At 51.7% G+C, this 16,399-nt stretch overlaps 6 protein-coding genes across 6 annotated transcripts; 3 read left to right on the forward strand and 3 right to left on the reverse strand.

The window, feature by feature from the left end:
* Positions 1-16: 16 nt before the first annotated feature.
* On the forward strand, positions 17-1,833 carry NEUTE1DRAFT_115120 (uncharacterized protein; the record flags this gene model as incomplete). The annotated part of the gene is made up of 4 exons (XM_009858594.1): positions 17-238; positions 583-1,523; positions 1,597-1,729; positions 1,777-1,833. 4 exons carry the CDS (start codon positions 17-19, stop codon positions 1,831-1,833), a joined length of 1,353 nt encoding a protein of 450 aa, XP_009856896.1.
* Positions 1,805-3,331, reverse strand: NEUTE1DRAFT_92442 (2-deoxy-D-gluconate 3-dehydrogenase; the record flags this gene model as incomplete). The annotated part of the gene is made up of 3 exons (XM_009858595.1): positions 1,805-2,295; positions 2,392-2,940; positions 3,033-3,331. The coding sequence occupies 3 exons, from the start codon at positions 3,168-3,170 to the stop codon at positions 2,185-2,187; spliced, it is 798 nt and encodes a 265-aa protein (XP_009856897.1).
* An 813-nt stretch (positions 3,332-4,144) lies between these two features.
* Positions 4,145-5,877, forward strand: NEUTE1DRAFT_133717 (uncharacterized protein; the record flags this gene model as incomplete). Its single annotated transcript, XM_009858596.1, has 3 exons — positions 4,145-4,384; positions 4,502-5,437; positions 5,525-5,877. The coding sequence occupies 3 exons, from the start codon at positions 4,331-4,333 to the stop codon at positions 5,819-5,821; spliced, it is 1,287 nt and encodes a 428-aa protein (XP_009856898.1).
* A 117-nt stretch (positions 5,878-5,994) lies between these two features.
* Positions 5,995-7,787, reverse strand: NEUTE1DRAFT_126627 (GCY protein; the record flags this gene model as incomplete). The annotated part of the gene is made up of 6 exons (XM_009858597.1): positions 5,995-6,257; positions 6,365-6,611; positions 6,736-6,869; positions 6,989-7,016; positions 7,180-7,448; positions 7,572-7,787. 6 exons carry the CDS (start codon positions 7,627-7,629, stop codon positions 6,061-6,063), a joined length of 933 nt encoding a protein of 310 aa, XP_009856899.1.
* Positions 7,788-8,815: 1,028 nt separating this feature from the next.
* NEUTE1DRAFT_73751 (uncharacterized protein) lies at positions 8,816-10,155 on the reverse strand (the record flags this gene model as incomplete). The annotated part of the gene is made up of 4 exons (XM_009858598.1): positions 8,816-8,961; positions 9,030-9,135; positions 9,191-9,720; positions 9,791-10,155. The coding sequence occupies 4 exons, from the start codon at positions 10,067-10,069 to the stop codon at positions 8,923-8,925; spliced, it is 954 nt and encodes a 317-aa protein (XP_009856900.1).
* Positions 10,156-12,343: 2,188 nt separating this feature from the next.
* NEUTE1DRAFT_92450 (uncharacterized protein) lies at positions 12,344-15,755 on the forward strand (the record flags this gene model as incomplete). The annotated part of the gene is made up of 2 exons (XM_009858599.1): positions 12,344-12,390; positions 12,489-15,755. 2 exons carry the CDS (start codon positions 12,344-12,346, stop codon positions 15,649-15,651), a joined length of 3,210 nt encoding a protein of 1,069 aa, XP_009856901.1.
* Positions 15,756-16,399: the final 644 nt, after the last annotated feature.

Below are 16,399 nucleotides of genomic sequence, written 5' to 3' on the forward strand. Positions count from 1 at the left end.
TTGGTCCTCATCCACCATGTCTCCTCATCAGGTCAACAATGATCAGCAGCAGGAGCAAAAGCAGGGTTCTTCGGCGGGAGGCGGCGGGATTTCATTCAAGGCTCCGCCTGGTTCTGGTGGGTTGGGCGAATTAGGCAAAAGTCCCAAGCACTGGCTCATGGGCGACGAGGCGTTTGAGGCGAGAATGCCTCATCATGATGGAGTACAGGCACTGTGGGAGACCAAGTGGAAATTCCCAGTAAGTTTCCTCTGTGCCATCGATTTTTGGCTTTCGTCATTTTTGTTTTCCCTGTTTTACTACTCAAGTTTTTTTTCTGGCTTCACGGGAGCAAAAAGGGATCATCATAGCAAGGGAGAAGGGTTGGGGGGAAACAAAACAGTACCATCATCACCTCGAGTCAATTCAATCCGGGTTTCATCCATCACATTAACTGCTTGTTTTGTCCATATCGCACCGCACGAGCGGCACCACGATGATTTGGCCCTTTGCATTTCTTTGTCATTTCCCAAGCGAGCGACGCAGCCAAGCAACCTTTCCAACCCAGGCAAATACAATGTTAAACTCACTCACCTTCCAACTAGTGCTCCAAATCTCTCTACCCCTTCCACGACGGTCTCTATGCCGACTTTGCTCCCTCCTTCGACGCCCTCATCAAGACTAACCACAACGACATGACCTCCCCCGCCTGGACCACTACCTTTCTCTCCACGGGCGTAGCCGAGCAGCTCGTCGAGCAGGGTGACAAACTCGTGGCTGAGCTCAATAACATTAAACCCCCGGGACGTCTCCAGCCAGAGCAGCAGCAGCAGCAGCAGAGACGCAGACAACTCCGCGAGCAAGCCTCCTCGCTCTACCTCCGGGCCTGCTGCCTTTACCGCATCGCCCGCTTCCCCTACATCACTTCCATCCCCAAGGTGAACGACCAGACCAAGTGGGATGCGTGGGAGAAGCAGAAGGAGATATATCTAAAGGCGGGCAAACTGTGGGAGGAAAGCCCCGTGGAGGAAGTCAAAGTGGCCTTTCTCGACAACAGACAGATGCAACAAGGCGAAGGGCAATGGATCCCTGTTTACGTTAGGGTCCCTCCTGCTGGTACTTCCTCCCAGCCCTCTACTGGTAGTGGTGGCTACCCAACCGTCATCCTCATGACCGGCTTAGACGGGTACCGTCCGGACAACACCGTCCGCTGCAACGAGTTTCTCGCCCGCGGATGGGCGGTGGTGGTGGTGGAGATCCCGGGAACGGCGGATTGTCCTGCTGACCCGGCGGACCCGGAGAGCCCTGATAGGCTGTGGGAGAGCTTGTTGCAGTGGATGGGCACCTACCAATATCGCGGAAAGAGGGCGTTTGATATGAAGAGGGTCATGGTCTGGGGGTTGAGCGCTGGTGGGTATTATGCGGTGAGGATTGCGCACACGCATAGTCATAGACTGGCGGGTGTGGTGGCGCAGGGGGCGGGGGTTCATTACTTTTACGATAAGAAGTGGATGGAGAAGGTGGATGGGCATGAGTATCCTGCTCAGTAAGTCTTTCTTTTTCCCTTTCCCAGAATGGAATCAATGGGCGATGGCTAATAAAGCGTGTGCGTATGACAGACTGATGCCTGCTTTTGCTTTGAAGCATGGGTACAGCTCCGTTGAGGAGTTCAAGGCTGGAGTGCAGAAGAAGTTCTCTTTGTTGGAGAATGGGATTCTGGATAGAACTTCGACAAGGCTTTTGTTGATCAATGTAAGTTTTCCATTCTTCCACGGTCCTTCTCTATGAAACATGTTTAGGCTCGGGATACTGACGGCTACAATGTAGGGTACCCAAGACGGTTTGATGCCCATTGAAGATTCGATGATGCTGCTTGAATACGGCTCGCCCAAGGAGGCTCGCTTTTTCACTGGTGCTTTGCACATGGGATATCCCCTGGCAAACTCGGCTGTCTACCCTTGGATGGAAAGTGTCATGGCTTCCATCAGAGAGTAGTCTCTGCTGCAAGAACGACAGTTTAGCTGTGACGGTATACACCCCCTCGGAATGTGTCAGAAAGGAATATCAATGAGGTCGAGTGTTTTGATCTTGCAAGCAAACCGAACAACGCAACACTTTAATTAGTCGTTTTCAAGAAGGCAACGAATATCATCATGCTATTTTCCAATCCGTCCGTCCCATCATTATTGTTTACAGTCTCTTCTCAATTACCGTCCCATCCACCCACCATCAACAACCAGCACATGTCCGCTCACGTAACCACTCGCCTTGCTGGCCAGATACACAACCGTCCCCTTGAAATCTTCCGGACTTCCCCACTACAATACCAGGTCGGCCAGAGCCATCACGTTAGCCACGAAAGTCTGCAAATTGACAAACAGGAAGACCAAGAATAAAAAAACCGAATGACTTACCCTCCCAGCCGGAATCCTCGCACTAATACTCTTCAACCTCTCCTCATCTTTCAACAACGCCTCATTCATCTCCGTCTCGATATACCCCGGCGCAATCGCATTCACCGTCACGCCTTTACTCGTCCACTCATTCGCAAAGCTCTTGGTCAGTTGCCCCACGGCCCCCTTACTCGCCGCATACGCCGGCACCGTTAACCCCCCTTGGAACGTCAACAAGCTGGCAAAGTTGATCACGGACCCCTTGCGTCCGGTGACGGGGTGGGGGTCAAGACCCAACATGTGCGCGCCCACGTCCCGACATAGTGTGAAGACGGCGTTGAGGTTGACTTGCATCACTTCGGCAAAGTCGGAGTCGGGAAACAGGTGGGAAGGGTGTCGACGTTGAATGCCGGCGCAGTTGATCAGGATGCGGATGGTGTGTCCGTCGGAGAGGATGCGTGGCACTAAAGAAGAGACGTCGGTGGGGGAGGAGAGGTCGGCTTTGTAGATTTGCGCGTGGCGGCCAAGGGATTGGATGGCTTGGAGGGTGGTGGTGGAGGTTTCGTCGCGCTGTGAGGGGTGGTTGTTTTTAGACCGGGTTTTTCTTTTGGAACCAATAGGTACCGTTGTTGAGGGAGCTAGAAGGCGATGGATAGACAGACCTGGACGAGAAGAATATCGGCGCCGGCCTCGGCAAGGGCAATGGCCACGGCTTGACCAATGCCTCGCGTGGCTCCGGTGATGAGGGCAGTGTGGCCCTCGAGGGAGAACATGTTCTGGACGCTAGTGGTTGATGGCATGTTGTTTGGTTGTTGTGAAAGGGATGGAAGGTCAGTCCATGGGAGTGATTCAAGCCTGAATCTGAGGATATCTGGTGAAGTTATACAAAGTCAATTGAGCTTTGTGGACGTTGATGGCCCATAATTCGGTAGTAGTGTCATGGTAAGTAGGTACGTACTAATTTGTTCCCACCCTCCCACGTCCCACGCCTAGATTCGGTTGTCCCCCACGTAAAGCAGCCCATCATCCCACGCTCACTCTTTTGGAGTTTCGCTTAAATCCTTATTCTTCAACCCTTCCCTGCTTTGGGCTAGCCCTGATTGGGATGGACGAACTCCCTGATCAGCTCGACGAGAAGAAGAAAAAGAAACATCCATGATCTTTCAACATCCAATCCATGATTTCTCGGTTGATTCCATGTGGATGCTCCCTTGAAGACGAACAAGTGGAGATCGCCCTCCTCGCTAACACAAGAGCACGAACGGGAAGTGCGGGGAAATTCCTCCTCTCTTGCCCTCTTCCCCACATTTCCCCGCTTTCCCCACGGAGTACAACCAGGTGGTCTGGTCTGGTTGTTACCGTCGAGACAATATATTGACGACACTTGCAGTTATTCGCTAAAAGTAAGGCCGATGTCCGGAGCACGGCAGCCGAGTCATACGAGGTTCTCACGTCTGGTGATCTTTTTGTTTTTCGTAATTGGTTTTGGTGTCATTTAGAATACTTGAATGGGTGAGCAACCTGCGGTGTGATGGGACTATTTTGGTAAGTTTCGTTTCGTCGGATTGACTGACCATCGAACGTGAAACCAAGAGACGTGCTATGGACATGGCCTCTTTTTGTCCATCAGGTTCAGTTTCCCCCGGGCTTACTTCACTCCACCAATGTTGCATGGCCGAGTGGATAGCCGCAGCTAGTTGAAGTGTTCGGGCTAGGAGCTATGGGGTAGGTATCAAATCGAGGTTGAACTAGGGTTCTATAAAAAGTTACATCTACCAAGTCTGGTGTACATTGTTTCTCTCTATGCTTGATCAATATCGGCCTCACTGTGTAAACAAACACCAACCCCAGAGACCACCACTGCAACGACCATCCGTACCTCTATACATCGTCACTCAGTATCGTCTGTGTACGAGGATTCACCTTAGGTCATTGTCCTCACATCGTCCAAGCAAACAAAATGGCAACAGCAGTCAAAGCCTCCGTCCTCCACGGTGCCCGCAATCTCCGCGTGGTAAGCGAGACACTCTCCTTCCCCCATCTTCCCCTCCCCCCATACGCAACACCTTCCAAAGACATTACCAAACCCAAAGTTGAACCCAAAAAACTAACACCTCCACTTCCAAAACAGGAATCCCGCCCCCTTCCCACCCTCTCGCCAACCGACGTCCTAATCTCCATCAAGTCCACCGGCCTCTGCGGCTCCGACCTGCACTACTACACGCACTTCCGCAACGGGGACATCCAAGTCCACGAGCCTTTAACCCTCGGTCACGAGTCCTCGGGCATCATCACGGCCATCGGCAGCCCCTCCGTCTCCTCCGATTATGGCCTGAATGTAGGCGACCGCGTCGCGCTGGAGGTGGGACAGCCGTGCGAGGCTTGTGAACTTTGTTGCCCCCCAGATGATGCCGGTCCTCCTGGAAACTATTCGGGGGAAAAAGGGGGGGAAAGCGGCGGGAAGGGTGGAGAGAGTACTACTACCTCTAGATACAACATCTGCCGCGCCATGCGCTTCCGCTCTTCAGCCAAGGGATGGCCGCAATTTCCCCACGCTCAGGGAACCCTGCAGGAGGTTGTTGCCCATCCGGCAAAGTGGTGCCACAAGTTGCCGGAGAGTGTGGATTACACGCTGGGAGCGCTGGCGGAGCCGTTGGCTGTTGCTATGCATGCGGCTGGGAGGGCTGGAATTCCCTCTCCATCCATGTCTTCGTCTCGGGGGGCGGCCAGGGTAAAAATTCTGGTATTCGGTGCCGGTGCCGTCGGGCTGCTCTGTGCTGCAGTTTGCAAGTCCATCACCAAGGGGGATGCGATAGTGATGATTGCGGATATCCAAGCTGATAGGGTGAAGTTTGCGGTGGAGAATGGGTTCGCTGATGCGGCGGTTGTAGTGCCGCTTCCTGACAAGCGGCCGGAGACGATAGAGGAGAAGCTGGAGTATGCGAAGAGTGTGGCCGAAAGGGTTAAGGGGGCTGAGCTGTTGAAGGGACTGGGAGGACAGGTGGGTGAGGTTAATGTTACTTTTGAGTGTACGGGGGTGGAGAGTTGTTTGCAGAGTTCGATATATGTGAGTACCGACATTTCCAACGTCTTTCCTACCAATAACTTCATTTGCACCATATTGGAATGGACCGCTGATTTGATGGAGTTATAGGTGACGGCGCCGGGTGGTAAGATCATGATCATTGGCATGGGTAATCCCATCCAGACGCTACCCATCTCTGCCGCTTCACTGAAGGAGGTTGACCTCCTTGGCGTGTTTCGGTACGCAAATGCCTATCCAAAGGTGATTGAGCTGTTGGCTAGTGGGGATCCGCATCTCCCTGACCTTTCTAAGCTGGTGACGCAGCGGTATAGTGGTTTGGAAAGTATTCCCATGGCATTCGACATGGCGGCTAGGGTGAAGGACAATGAGGGGAAGTTGGTGTTGAAGGTTATGGTTGATATGTAGAATGTCGATGCAGTTGAAATGCTGTAGGAAAGGAGAAATATGGTTAGATGAAAAGCACAAAGACACGATCAAAGAGATCAGTCGAGGTTATGGTTCGCAGAGACGTATTTAACCTATTAGACATTGTAGACATGGCCAGTAGCATAAGAAATGCGTCTTTATGTCCATCACATGTTATTCTTAAAAGGTTTATTCACTCTAGTTAAGATATTACCTCACCAACCGGTACCTGGAACAATCTACGACTTATCGGGGAACCCAAAATCCACGCCAAACGGCGGATACACATAGCGCTGCACCTTACCCTCCTTAACCAACCCCTCCGAATAATCATTCAGTAGCTTCTGATCCTCAGCATCCAACTCGATCAGCTTGGCGTTAGTCTCGATACGCTCCGGGTTTGTTGACTTGGGCAGAACGGTGCTTCCACGGTAAACTGTGGATTTGTTGTAAGTCTGTCAGCACTTCTGTTCCCTTTGTGTGTAGTTTCCCGAGCAACGTCACTTTCTCGGAACCCTCGATAATGACAGGGAATAAACCTACGGTGATAACTCAACAACACAGTGGTAGGCTTGACCCCATGCTTCTCAGCAATCTTAATCACCGGCTCGGCACTGGTCACGGGGCTACCGGTGCTGCCGAAGGGCGAGTACGCCATGATGTGAATGCCCTTCTCTTTGCAAAAGTCGACAATTTCTTGCTGAGGCAGTTGCGGGTGGTTCTCAATTTGGTTGACGGCCGGAACGATCTTGGCGTGGGGGAGGAGCTCTTCGAGGTAGCGCTTGCTATACTGTTTGTTTGGGAAGGGGCTTAGGTTAACGGCCGCCATCATGAAGTTAGAGGTAACGAAGAAGGGACGGGATGGCTAAGGCTGGGTAGGGTGGGGTAGGAGGGTCATTAGAAAAAAGGCATACGTTGGAAACACCAATAGCCTTGGTCTTGCCGGACCCTACCAGCTTCTCCATGTTCTTCCAGATCTGGACGTGGCTGTAGTCGCGGAGAATGTCACGCTCGCCGTTGGGAAGCTTGGGGAATCTGTCATCGTTGCCTATGTGTCGTATTCGGTTCATCAGTCCACTAAGCGGCGACCTTTTTTCCTTTTCTTCTTCTTTTTTTTTTTTTCTTTTCTCTCTTCTTCTTTTTCGTATGCCAACTCAACGAACTTACCTTCAGGATTCATCAAAAGCGGCCAATGCTGTCATAACCCAAATCACAATGCGTTAGCACCTTCCTCAACACATTTCTCATCCAATTCCACCCCCACCTTTACACAACCCCCTAAAGCCCCCCCCCCCCCCCAAAAAAAAAAAGCAAAGCAACTCACACCGGCGAGAGGGAAAAAGACTGAGGCAACATACCACCAAAAACAAATCAACATACTCCAAACCCAAATTCCTCAAACTCTTTTCTAGCCCCTCCTGCGCACGGCTCGTGTACGTCGCCCATAGCTTGGTCACGACAAACACATCCTCACGCTTGACGATACCCTGGTCAAACGCCTCTTTCAAGCCGGCGCCGACATGCTCCTCGTTGCCGTAGCAGTAAGCCGTGTCGATGAGGCGGTATCCGGCTTTTAGGGCGGCGACGACGGCGTCTTTTACCAGGGTGGATTCGCCTTGCCAGGTGCCTGTTGAAGGAGGGTGAGGGGATGGGTTAGCTGCGTGCGAGGGGTGGAAGGGGGGGGTTTTGTGTGTTTAAGGGGGGAAGGGGACCTGAACGGGTGACAATGGTGAACAAACGGGAAACTTACCAAGTCCCAGCGCGGGAATGGTAGCTCCGGTGTTGAGCTTGAAGGTTTTGGTGGCCATGATGGTTTTTGGGTGCTGGTGCTGGTGGTGAGGTATCTGGTTTTGTTTCCAACTTCGAAAGAGTCTGGTGTTGCTGCTGCTGGCAAGCTTCAATGAAGGAGTACGGAGAGTGAACAAGACAAGAAACGGCTACTTTTACACAGAAAACCCAGTTTTTGGGTTTGACTAGAAGTTATGATGCCAACCAAGATTGAGAGTGGAATGGAAAGGCAGAGGAGGATTGACCAGTTATATCAAGTTACGTTCGAGGAGAAGGTTGTCCAGGGTTGGAGAACCGCACTGGACATTCGGCCAAATGGCAATCGGCGTTGGAGCGTGGGGGGTAGTAATGGTGTTATCGATTCCGAGCAAGCTACATGTTTATAATGATTCTGTTTTTTCATGTTATCCGTACCTGACTAGGTAATCATGAGACCGAAAATTTCGGTTGTAATTATTCATTGACAAGCGTGGATGGGGGTAACAACATCGACACGCCATTGTGTAACTCGAACATCGTGAACTTGGGTTTGAGGCGTCCAGAAACCCGGCACTCGGGGCTGCTGTTCTTTTCGTGTTTAGTCAGTACACGATGGCATTCGGCGTTTCGTCAAGATATCAGACAGTACTTCGAAGGTGGGATATCGACAACCTCGCCAATGAAAGCCCCAGCAACAAACATCCTCTCACCTTACCCCGCGAAACTTGGCTGAATCTAACAAGGGCCTCGGCGGAACGATTGCCCCTCTATCGGAATGAGACCTTGCTGTGGTGTCGGTCCGTTCTACACTTAGATAGTGGTAACAGTGAGTGGATCGTGTTCCCTTGTCTCTGGGTTTCTTCCTGGGGCTCGAGCGGAAAGCATTAGTTCCAGGTACCGAAGCTGAGTGGAACGGAAATGATTACAGTTGCAGGAACCGGGGGAGTGGAGTGCTTAGTCTAAATCGATTCCCTTTATTGGTGGCATTTAGCGTAAGCGAGTTCCGTCGGTTAAACATTTGTTGACCATAGATGAACCGAGAGCGAACCTTGAGTCTTGATCCCTATGCTGAAGTCCAACTTCCTCGGCAAGTAGGTATAAACAATCAAATGCTCCCACCGACCATCCAGAGGTATACTTGAGGCCTCTATCAGCCTTGCAAGAGGTTATGTTGTGAAACAGTAAACGGACATGGAAGAGCGCATGCAAAAAAGAACCGCGACTTCATGAGGAAGAGAAAATGTATAATTAATGCATAAAGTCTACAAGAGACGCCTCTGCATGCATTATAAAGAAGAAGTATAATATTACTGAAACGCCGCCAAAACTGCCGTCTACCCGGCAATTAATACCCAGAGAAGGAAGAAAATCATCTACGAAGTCGCACAGCGTTAGAGTTTTATGCAGGGCATAGGTAACAGAGCAGGGATATTGGGCTTACCAAAACACCAAACATCTTGGCTAAGAGCCATCTATTACTTGAAACACGGCTCCAATATTTGAGCAGTTCTTTTTGCGCGCCTTCGACGTTCTCTACCACGTCCTCTCTGCATGGTGTGTTAGTACAGTGCTGGTGTGTCGAGCGTCTCGAGACAAACTTACGTGTTGGCATCAATTCTTTGTATCATCTCAGATTGTTCGCTGACCATGGCCGCGAGCTGCCCAAAAATGGAACCCAGCTCATTGATAGTCGACTCAATAGCCTCGATCGCTTGCCCTCGTTGTTGGACGTAGGTGTTTTGGCCTTCCTCCAACATCTGGAGCTGCATCTGCTGATCTCCCATCGGGTTCAGCGAGATCAGATCTTGCTGCCCTGGCGCTGGCGTTCCCCTACTAGGCGTGCCGTATAGAGGTGACGCAGATTGTTGCAAGGAAGCATGTGCGTGCTGACCTACTGACGAGACGAAGTTCTCAGTCCTCGACCTCGACGCCTGAATGTTCTTGGTTCTGATTTCGAGCACGTCCTTGAAATTAGCACCAACATCTCCCAGCTTGCCCTGTAGGAGCAGGAGAATGTTTTTGTTGTTCTCCCCTTCTTGGTCGGGCTTCGGGTGCAGACGTCTAGAGAGATCTTGCAGGTTCCTGATCTTCTCGTTCAACGAAGACAGGTCTTGCTTGATGACGAAGGTCAACTAACATGATGGTTAGCCAGCCAGATATGGAGTCGAGGCGCGCAAAGATCAAGCGCATGACCCAGCTTACCTCGTTGATTTCGACAGGCCTGTCATCGAAAAGAGTCTTCTTCTTGGCCAGCTGTGCTAGCTTTTCCAGCTTGGCCATTGTCGCAGAGATACCCCTTCCAATCTCTGCAGCCCCCCTCGCAAACTCAGACCTTCTGGGCTGGGCATCGCTGCTGGCAGCATGTTGTTGAGCGGTGTCCAGAAGTCGCTGCTTTCCCGGCTTTGTGGCCTGCCTACGCTGGGCAGCCGCAACAATCTGTCGGAACTCTTCCGTTCGGTCGTTGATGGCAAAGACAGCCATAATTAGAGGTGTATCGATATATGATGAGGCGGTAGTCCGTCCGTTTCCAACAGCAAATCGCGGGGAATGGGTCGTAGAGGGGCGCGTGTACCCCTGAGCAGCCGGCACGCGGTTAAGTCGTTATCAATAACACGTCGGAGTTCGTAAGTCAGGAATCGAAACGTCGTCAACTTTGTCAATCGCGACCGGGGGCGAATGCGACTCGTAGGCTGCAAGTTTGCGGAGGAGATTATGGATTGGCAAAGTGGAAATGGGCGGATCCGGGGGATGCGGCGGGAGCGAGGCTAATTCGCAACTGGCGAGGACGTCGGCGGCTCGTCGTGTGTGTTAATTGAAGGTCGTATGTTTGAAAGGCGCTACAAGATGTACTCGCAATGACGTATGAATGAGTGGCGGTGTTGTATGTTCGTCGTCGTGGTCGTGGTCGTCGCCGTCGTCGAGTCAAATGGTTGGTGTCGTGGTCGTCGAGGTTGAACAAAGCTCCTCCGTTGTTGTCATCAGCGACGGGAGTTCGATAAAGGGAAAACGTGGTTACTTTACTTACATAGTTTCAGGAGGGCCCGTGACGCTGCAGTGTGTGGCTCGGCCCCTGCAGTTGAGCAAGAAAAGCTCACAGTGCAGAAATCCAAAGCTGATTGACCAAGACACTGTTCTTAAGCATTCAGTTAAACTATTTGATTGGACATCAGCCCAGTCTTTTTAAAGAAGCAACATCCCGATCAACCTCGAAGTCGACGACACCTCGGCACTGCAATTCTTAGTTCTTTCACATTGTATTTTTTTGCCACTCTTTGGAATAGTATGGTTGCCCCCATACTCAAACCCAAAAGCCCAAGAATGGGAAAAGAATTCTTGGTTATCCGAGCTAGGTGTGAGATGTGACTAGAGGTAGGTATGTCATGTTTACATGATGGGGTCTGTCAAGACGCTTGAATGCCCCTGGCCTCTGGGTTACTGCATTTTTGACCCACTGCGGCCCATGGATTTGGGGTACATGAGTGAACGTCAGGCCGGGCGCTTGGAGCTGAGCGGTACCAAAACCCAAGGCCTGTCACTGCAGCGCCAGCAAGGGTGGAACGCCATTAGCATCGATCGAGGCGCAACCAAATTAAGAATCAAGTATGTAGATAAACACGGATGAAATCCAGGGTATCATTTCTAAAGCCTTTGTTACTTCCTTTGAACTAGGGCTTCACAAAATCAAACAACTTGCTGTACTCCTACTTCTTATTTAAATGGGATTTCCCCCCTGTCCTGGCGAGTGATGTGCTTTGCTGAGGTCTGCATGCCCTGTAGAAGCGTCGCCGTGAAGGTCCTCTCTCCAGATACCTATACTTGACTAAACAATTGAATGCAAATTATCGGTACTTGCCCCTTGTGTAGTGAGTTCGTAAACCCAAAAGAAGCTTCCCTTCGGCTTCACTTCACTTACCTCTACCCAAGAGGTCTACCTAGAGGTACGAATACTACCTTACATATCCTGAAAATGTAGAGCCACAGGTTTCTTTCTCTAACTGCATCCGCGGCCGAGTGCGGTGGCATTCAGTTAGTGCCTTACAGAGTGGAGAGTCTAATAGCCTGTCTCATTTAAGCTCGCCCCACGTCCGCCTGACGTTCCAATGCTGCCCTGGGCTGCTGATCCTAGCCGCGGTCCCGGACCATAATCTTCAACGAGAGGAAAGAGCAGGGGCATGAATGGATGCAGTGTCATCTGGTCAACTGCCAGCGCAAGTCCAACATTTCAGTTTCACGTCCCAATGTCCGTCTTCGCGATTTCAGTCTCCCTTCGAACTGAATCCTCCATCCTCGTATCCAACCGTTTCCCACCCTCGAACTTTCTTTTGCGACTCTTCAGTTCCGTCACACATTTACACATCCATTTCCCCCTCTAGTTACCAGTATATTGCGCTACTTTCAACTAATTAATCGGCCAGCCAACCGACCAGCCATTCACTACCACCAACCTAATCTTCGCCATTTGCCTTGCCTTTCTCTGCGTTCCTCCAGTCATCCTTTCACATCGGACAGACCGTAGACACTTTCGACGCCACGGATACACATCTTCGAACCTGCTTATCGAATTCTCAGAATCCGGCCCGCAATACATTACGGGATACGCCAGGCTGCAGAAGGCTACTTTTACCTGAGAATTGTCTGGCATCCGATTTCGGTTCTATTTTCATTCGACTCGACAGCGCTACTCTGTCGCCTGCTTGTACATATCGGCGCATGCCACAACGACGCTCATCGCCATAAAGACTAACGGCCAATGCCATGGACGGGACATACGGGAATATCTACCCGACAAACAATAACCCACTGTCAGTTGCCCTGCTTCTAGCCTCCCCCTTTCCGTAATGCCCGAGCAGGTCGCTTCTCAGCCCGCAGTCGCTAAAGGCCCGTCCGACACCACACACAGAAACCCCCGCGCTCCGGATTCGAACAACAAATACCAAATCAACGTCAACCGCTCAAAGACGAGAAAATGGGCCAACTTCAAGCCACAGAACTACGACGGCGATGATTGGGGAAGCGAGGAATATGACGATGTTGACTCGGAACGTCCACCAGCCCCTCCACAGCCCGCCAGGCAGTACCAGCCATATACACCAGCATTGCATCTACAAACTCAGCAAACGCCAGCTGCTCCCTCGGGCCGTATCGCTCAGATGGTAGCGGCCTCTTCCACGCCGACGACACCGAATGCCCTGGAACGATCAGGCACCTTTGGACAGCCTCAATCCGATGCGCCACGGACTAGTTCACCCGTCGTTGGAGGTAAACAGGTTCTTCCGTCTATGATGCGTGTAGCTACGATGCCCCAGAATGTTGGCCCGCCGGCCTCTACGCAATTCCCCCCTCGCAAGAGCAGTATGGGTCCTCGCGACATCCCAAACATGACTGACCCGACCCGCCAACCCAGGTCTACCACTTGGGCCGTCCCAACGCAAAGACCGTGGTCAGACGCTCGATCAGCTTCCCCCAACTTCAGCTCTCCGATATCGTCCAACAAACCGCTGCCCCTCCCCCGACCTACTGATGTATATCGACGGATGGGAGACGACAATAGCGCGGAGCTGCAATCTTCGAGACGAGGAAAACAGGGAGAGCCGGATAACGTGGCTCCCACTGCGGGCCTAAACCCGGGACTCGGTCGCCAGGAGCGTCGAGGTAGTGCTGCGGGGAATGAAGGTGGTGATAATTCGTGGGGCCGGAGGCCGAGTCTAGCTCCAGTGATGGAGCAAAATAGCGAGCACGGGGCCGAAGGACCGCTCGCCGGACCTACGTCGAGTGACTTTGGTGTCAAACCTGCCGCTTTTGGGGAAGAGGAGGACAAGCTACGGCGGTTCTCAACAAGTCCCACACTGCCAAATCTTACGCGCTTGTCAGGGTTCGGAGAAGATCTATTTTCTGCTCGGTTTTCAGTTTTGGCGCCTCAACTGGCTTCCATCCCAGACATATCGAACCCTTCCAGTCCAGCAAAGTCTCTTGAACCAGAAGGGATCTCCGGAGATGAACGTACCGAAAAGGGTGGTAACTCAGAAAACGGTATCGTTACACCAGCAAATCCCATTGTGGCGCCTATCTCGCTGCCAGTCGCCGAACCTATGTCTGCCGCACAAGCGCCATCACCTTCGATGGGGGGTGCCGCGGTGTCTGACGCAACACCGCAGTTGGCACAGAAAGCAATTCGCTCTGGATCACCGCCTAACGAGTCTGTTGGGCTGCGGTACAGCCACGACGATGCTAATCAATCCCATGCAGTTGTCAACGCTCCTCAACAACTGCCATCTACAATGAAAACTCCACAGGAAAAAAATATATCTGAAATGGACAAACAACCTGTCCGCCCGCGCCTGCCAGGTGGCTGGGTAACCGAAACATTATCCACGCCGAGCGAAACCCCCCCGCTGGCTCGTAACGATACTTTTTCGAGCATGACGAGCAACTTCCCCCAGCCTCCAAGTGCGTCACTCGTCGCCAGATCCCATGCTGATGCTGAACGTGCGTCAACTGGCGATCAATCTCAGCAGCACGACTCAAGCGGAACGAGTGAAGCAGTTATCGAATCCTTTCATTCGACATCTGACGGGGAAGCTGCTCAGACAACACCCCCCTCAGTTAAAGACATCCACGCAAGTCTTGCACCGACAATGGAACCTTCAAAACACCGGGACATCACTCCGACTGCACCATTGAACTTTAATCGTGGTTTGCTAGGGATTAACTCTGCCGAGCCATTGCACGTGCTACCTTCGCCAAATATGGGTGGTGGCTCGACCTTGACTACGCCCGGCGACTCCCCAGTCAAGGAAAGTGATCTGCTTAGGGATGAGATAACCAAATTTTTAGGTGACCCCGAGATATCTGGCAGCTTTCTGGATATCAGTCGGTCATCGACAACACCAAACCATCCAGTTGCAGATGCTACCCGAGAGAGCAGCTATTTCGGAGATGTCTACGATGACTATTTTGCTGCGAGCGAGGACAACCAAAGTCAAACCAAACCGGGGGCTACCACGCAACCGTCTGCAACAGAAAAACCTACACTCGTGGCGGCTGGCACGTCAAAGGGTGGTGTTGTAGCGCCTCTCTCTGTCGCTACCTCTACAAGTTCTGGATCTGGTGCCGCTGCTTCGGTCTCCAGGCAAGATGCAACTAAGGAATCGGTTGGGGCCATTGAGTTGCGGCGTCGTTTTTCCTGGGAAAGACCCTCCGAGCAGGATTCCTCAAACGCTCCTGAAGTGGATACTACCTACCAGGTAGAGCAAAAGTCCCGGAGCTCTGGCCCTGATGGTGTTTCCTTCACTCCGACAACGCCGGCTGCGGAAAAGATTGGGGAGACAATGGCGCTCACGCGGTCGAATACCAACGAACTCCTTTCTATTTCAACGGAAACTGCAAGTAAGCCGGGGACGCCCAATGCCGTAACAGAAGGCAATATGCTTCCATCACGGTCAATGGTGGACCTGGCTTCTCCCATGTCTGCTGGCTCAGATGAGGATTCTGAATCCCGCCGTCGAGCCTTGTCCATGGGTCAAGATAAGATTCTTGCTCAACCTTCAGAGCACCATTCGGCCTTTGAGGACAATACTTCCAGCCGCTCCGGCTCATTGGAGCCCAAAAGCCCGGTCAATATCTTATCGTTTCGGCAAATTATGGATATGCCTTCATCATCGGATCGACTCAAACACTATAACGAAACTCGACTGCAGTTTGCCGTTATTGATACGGGATTGGATGAGTGGCTCATGGCTATGAGATCCAAATATCCCGAACACTCGAACGCTACGTCCTCGTTCAAAGACTCATTGGCAATCCCTGTTACGTCAATGGATGTGCAGCAAAGCGGAGATGCTGTGGCACTCAGTCCGGGTTATTCTCAGCAAGGCGGACGGCCAGGAACTAATATGCCAATGCCGCCATCCTTGCCTTATGGGCACTCGGGTTTTGCACATTCAAGCCAGCAGGTTGGGACTAAAGGCAAAGAACTCCTTTTCGCAGCTGGTAAGGCTGGAAAGGGTCTGCTCAGCAAAGGAAAGAGCAAGTTGAGGGGAACTAGCGATAAGGTATTTTTCTAGGTGTCCGTCTCATCATCGTCGGCACGTGGCTCTGCTTCGATTTGGTCTGGATATGGCTTTTAGCATCACCGGGACTGTTCACCGATTGAATGAACTCTTTTGGGTATGGCCTACTGGGTTGTGAATTTTGACAGAGTTCGCAATGTTGGCCGCAGACGTTTTCATACATCTGACAGCAATGTAATATCATATTGAGGCGGTTTGATATGTAACGTGGAGCTCCATGGAGATGTTGAGGCTCTTTATTCACAACACGGTTTGCGTGTGAAAAGAGAACGTATTGGGAGAAAGCTTTTGTGGGCCCGTTGAGAAATTGATGTCAAAGAGGGTCACAAATTACAAAGGATTATAGTGGAAAATCTTGGGTGAGCCACTACATGCCTCGTATTCCACAATGTCACAGTCGATCTTTAGCAGCCCCAGCCGTCGACTTCGGTTCCCCTTCCGTTCTTCCAAGTCGTCGGTGGGAAACGATGAACAACATCAGTGGCGTGCCATATTCCAGTTGCACAATGACATCCATCGTCTACAGAATCGAATTCTTCAGATTCCAGAGATCTGCTTGGCGGCGGCACTGTCTCTTGCCGCCCGCCATTGTTGGCTGCCGTTTGCTCCTTCACACTGTTGATCTGTAGGGCCGAGACTGACAGATTTCCCGTAGCCCAGCATGGCGGCCCAGCGTTGTGTTCCCCCAGCTTCCCTAGACCACGTTCCTATCAGAATGTCCATTGAGTACAACGGTGCGTTC

The sequence above is a fragment of the Neurospora tetrasperma genome (assembly GCF_000213175.1).
Source record: "Neurospora tetrasperma FGSC 2508 unplaced genomic scaffold NEUTE1scaffold_81, whole genome shotgun sequence".
Taxonomy (NCBI): domain Eukaryota; kingdom Fungi; phylum Ascomycota; class Sordariomycetes; order Sordariales; family Sordariaceae; genus Neurospora; species Neurospora tetrasperma.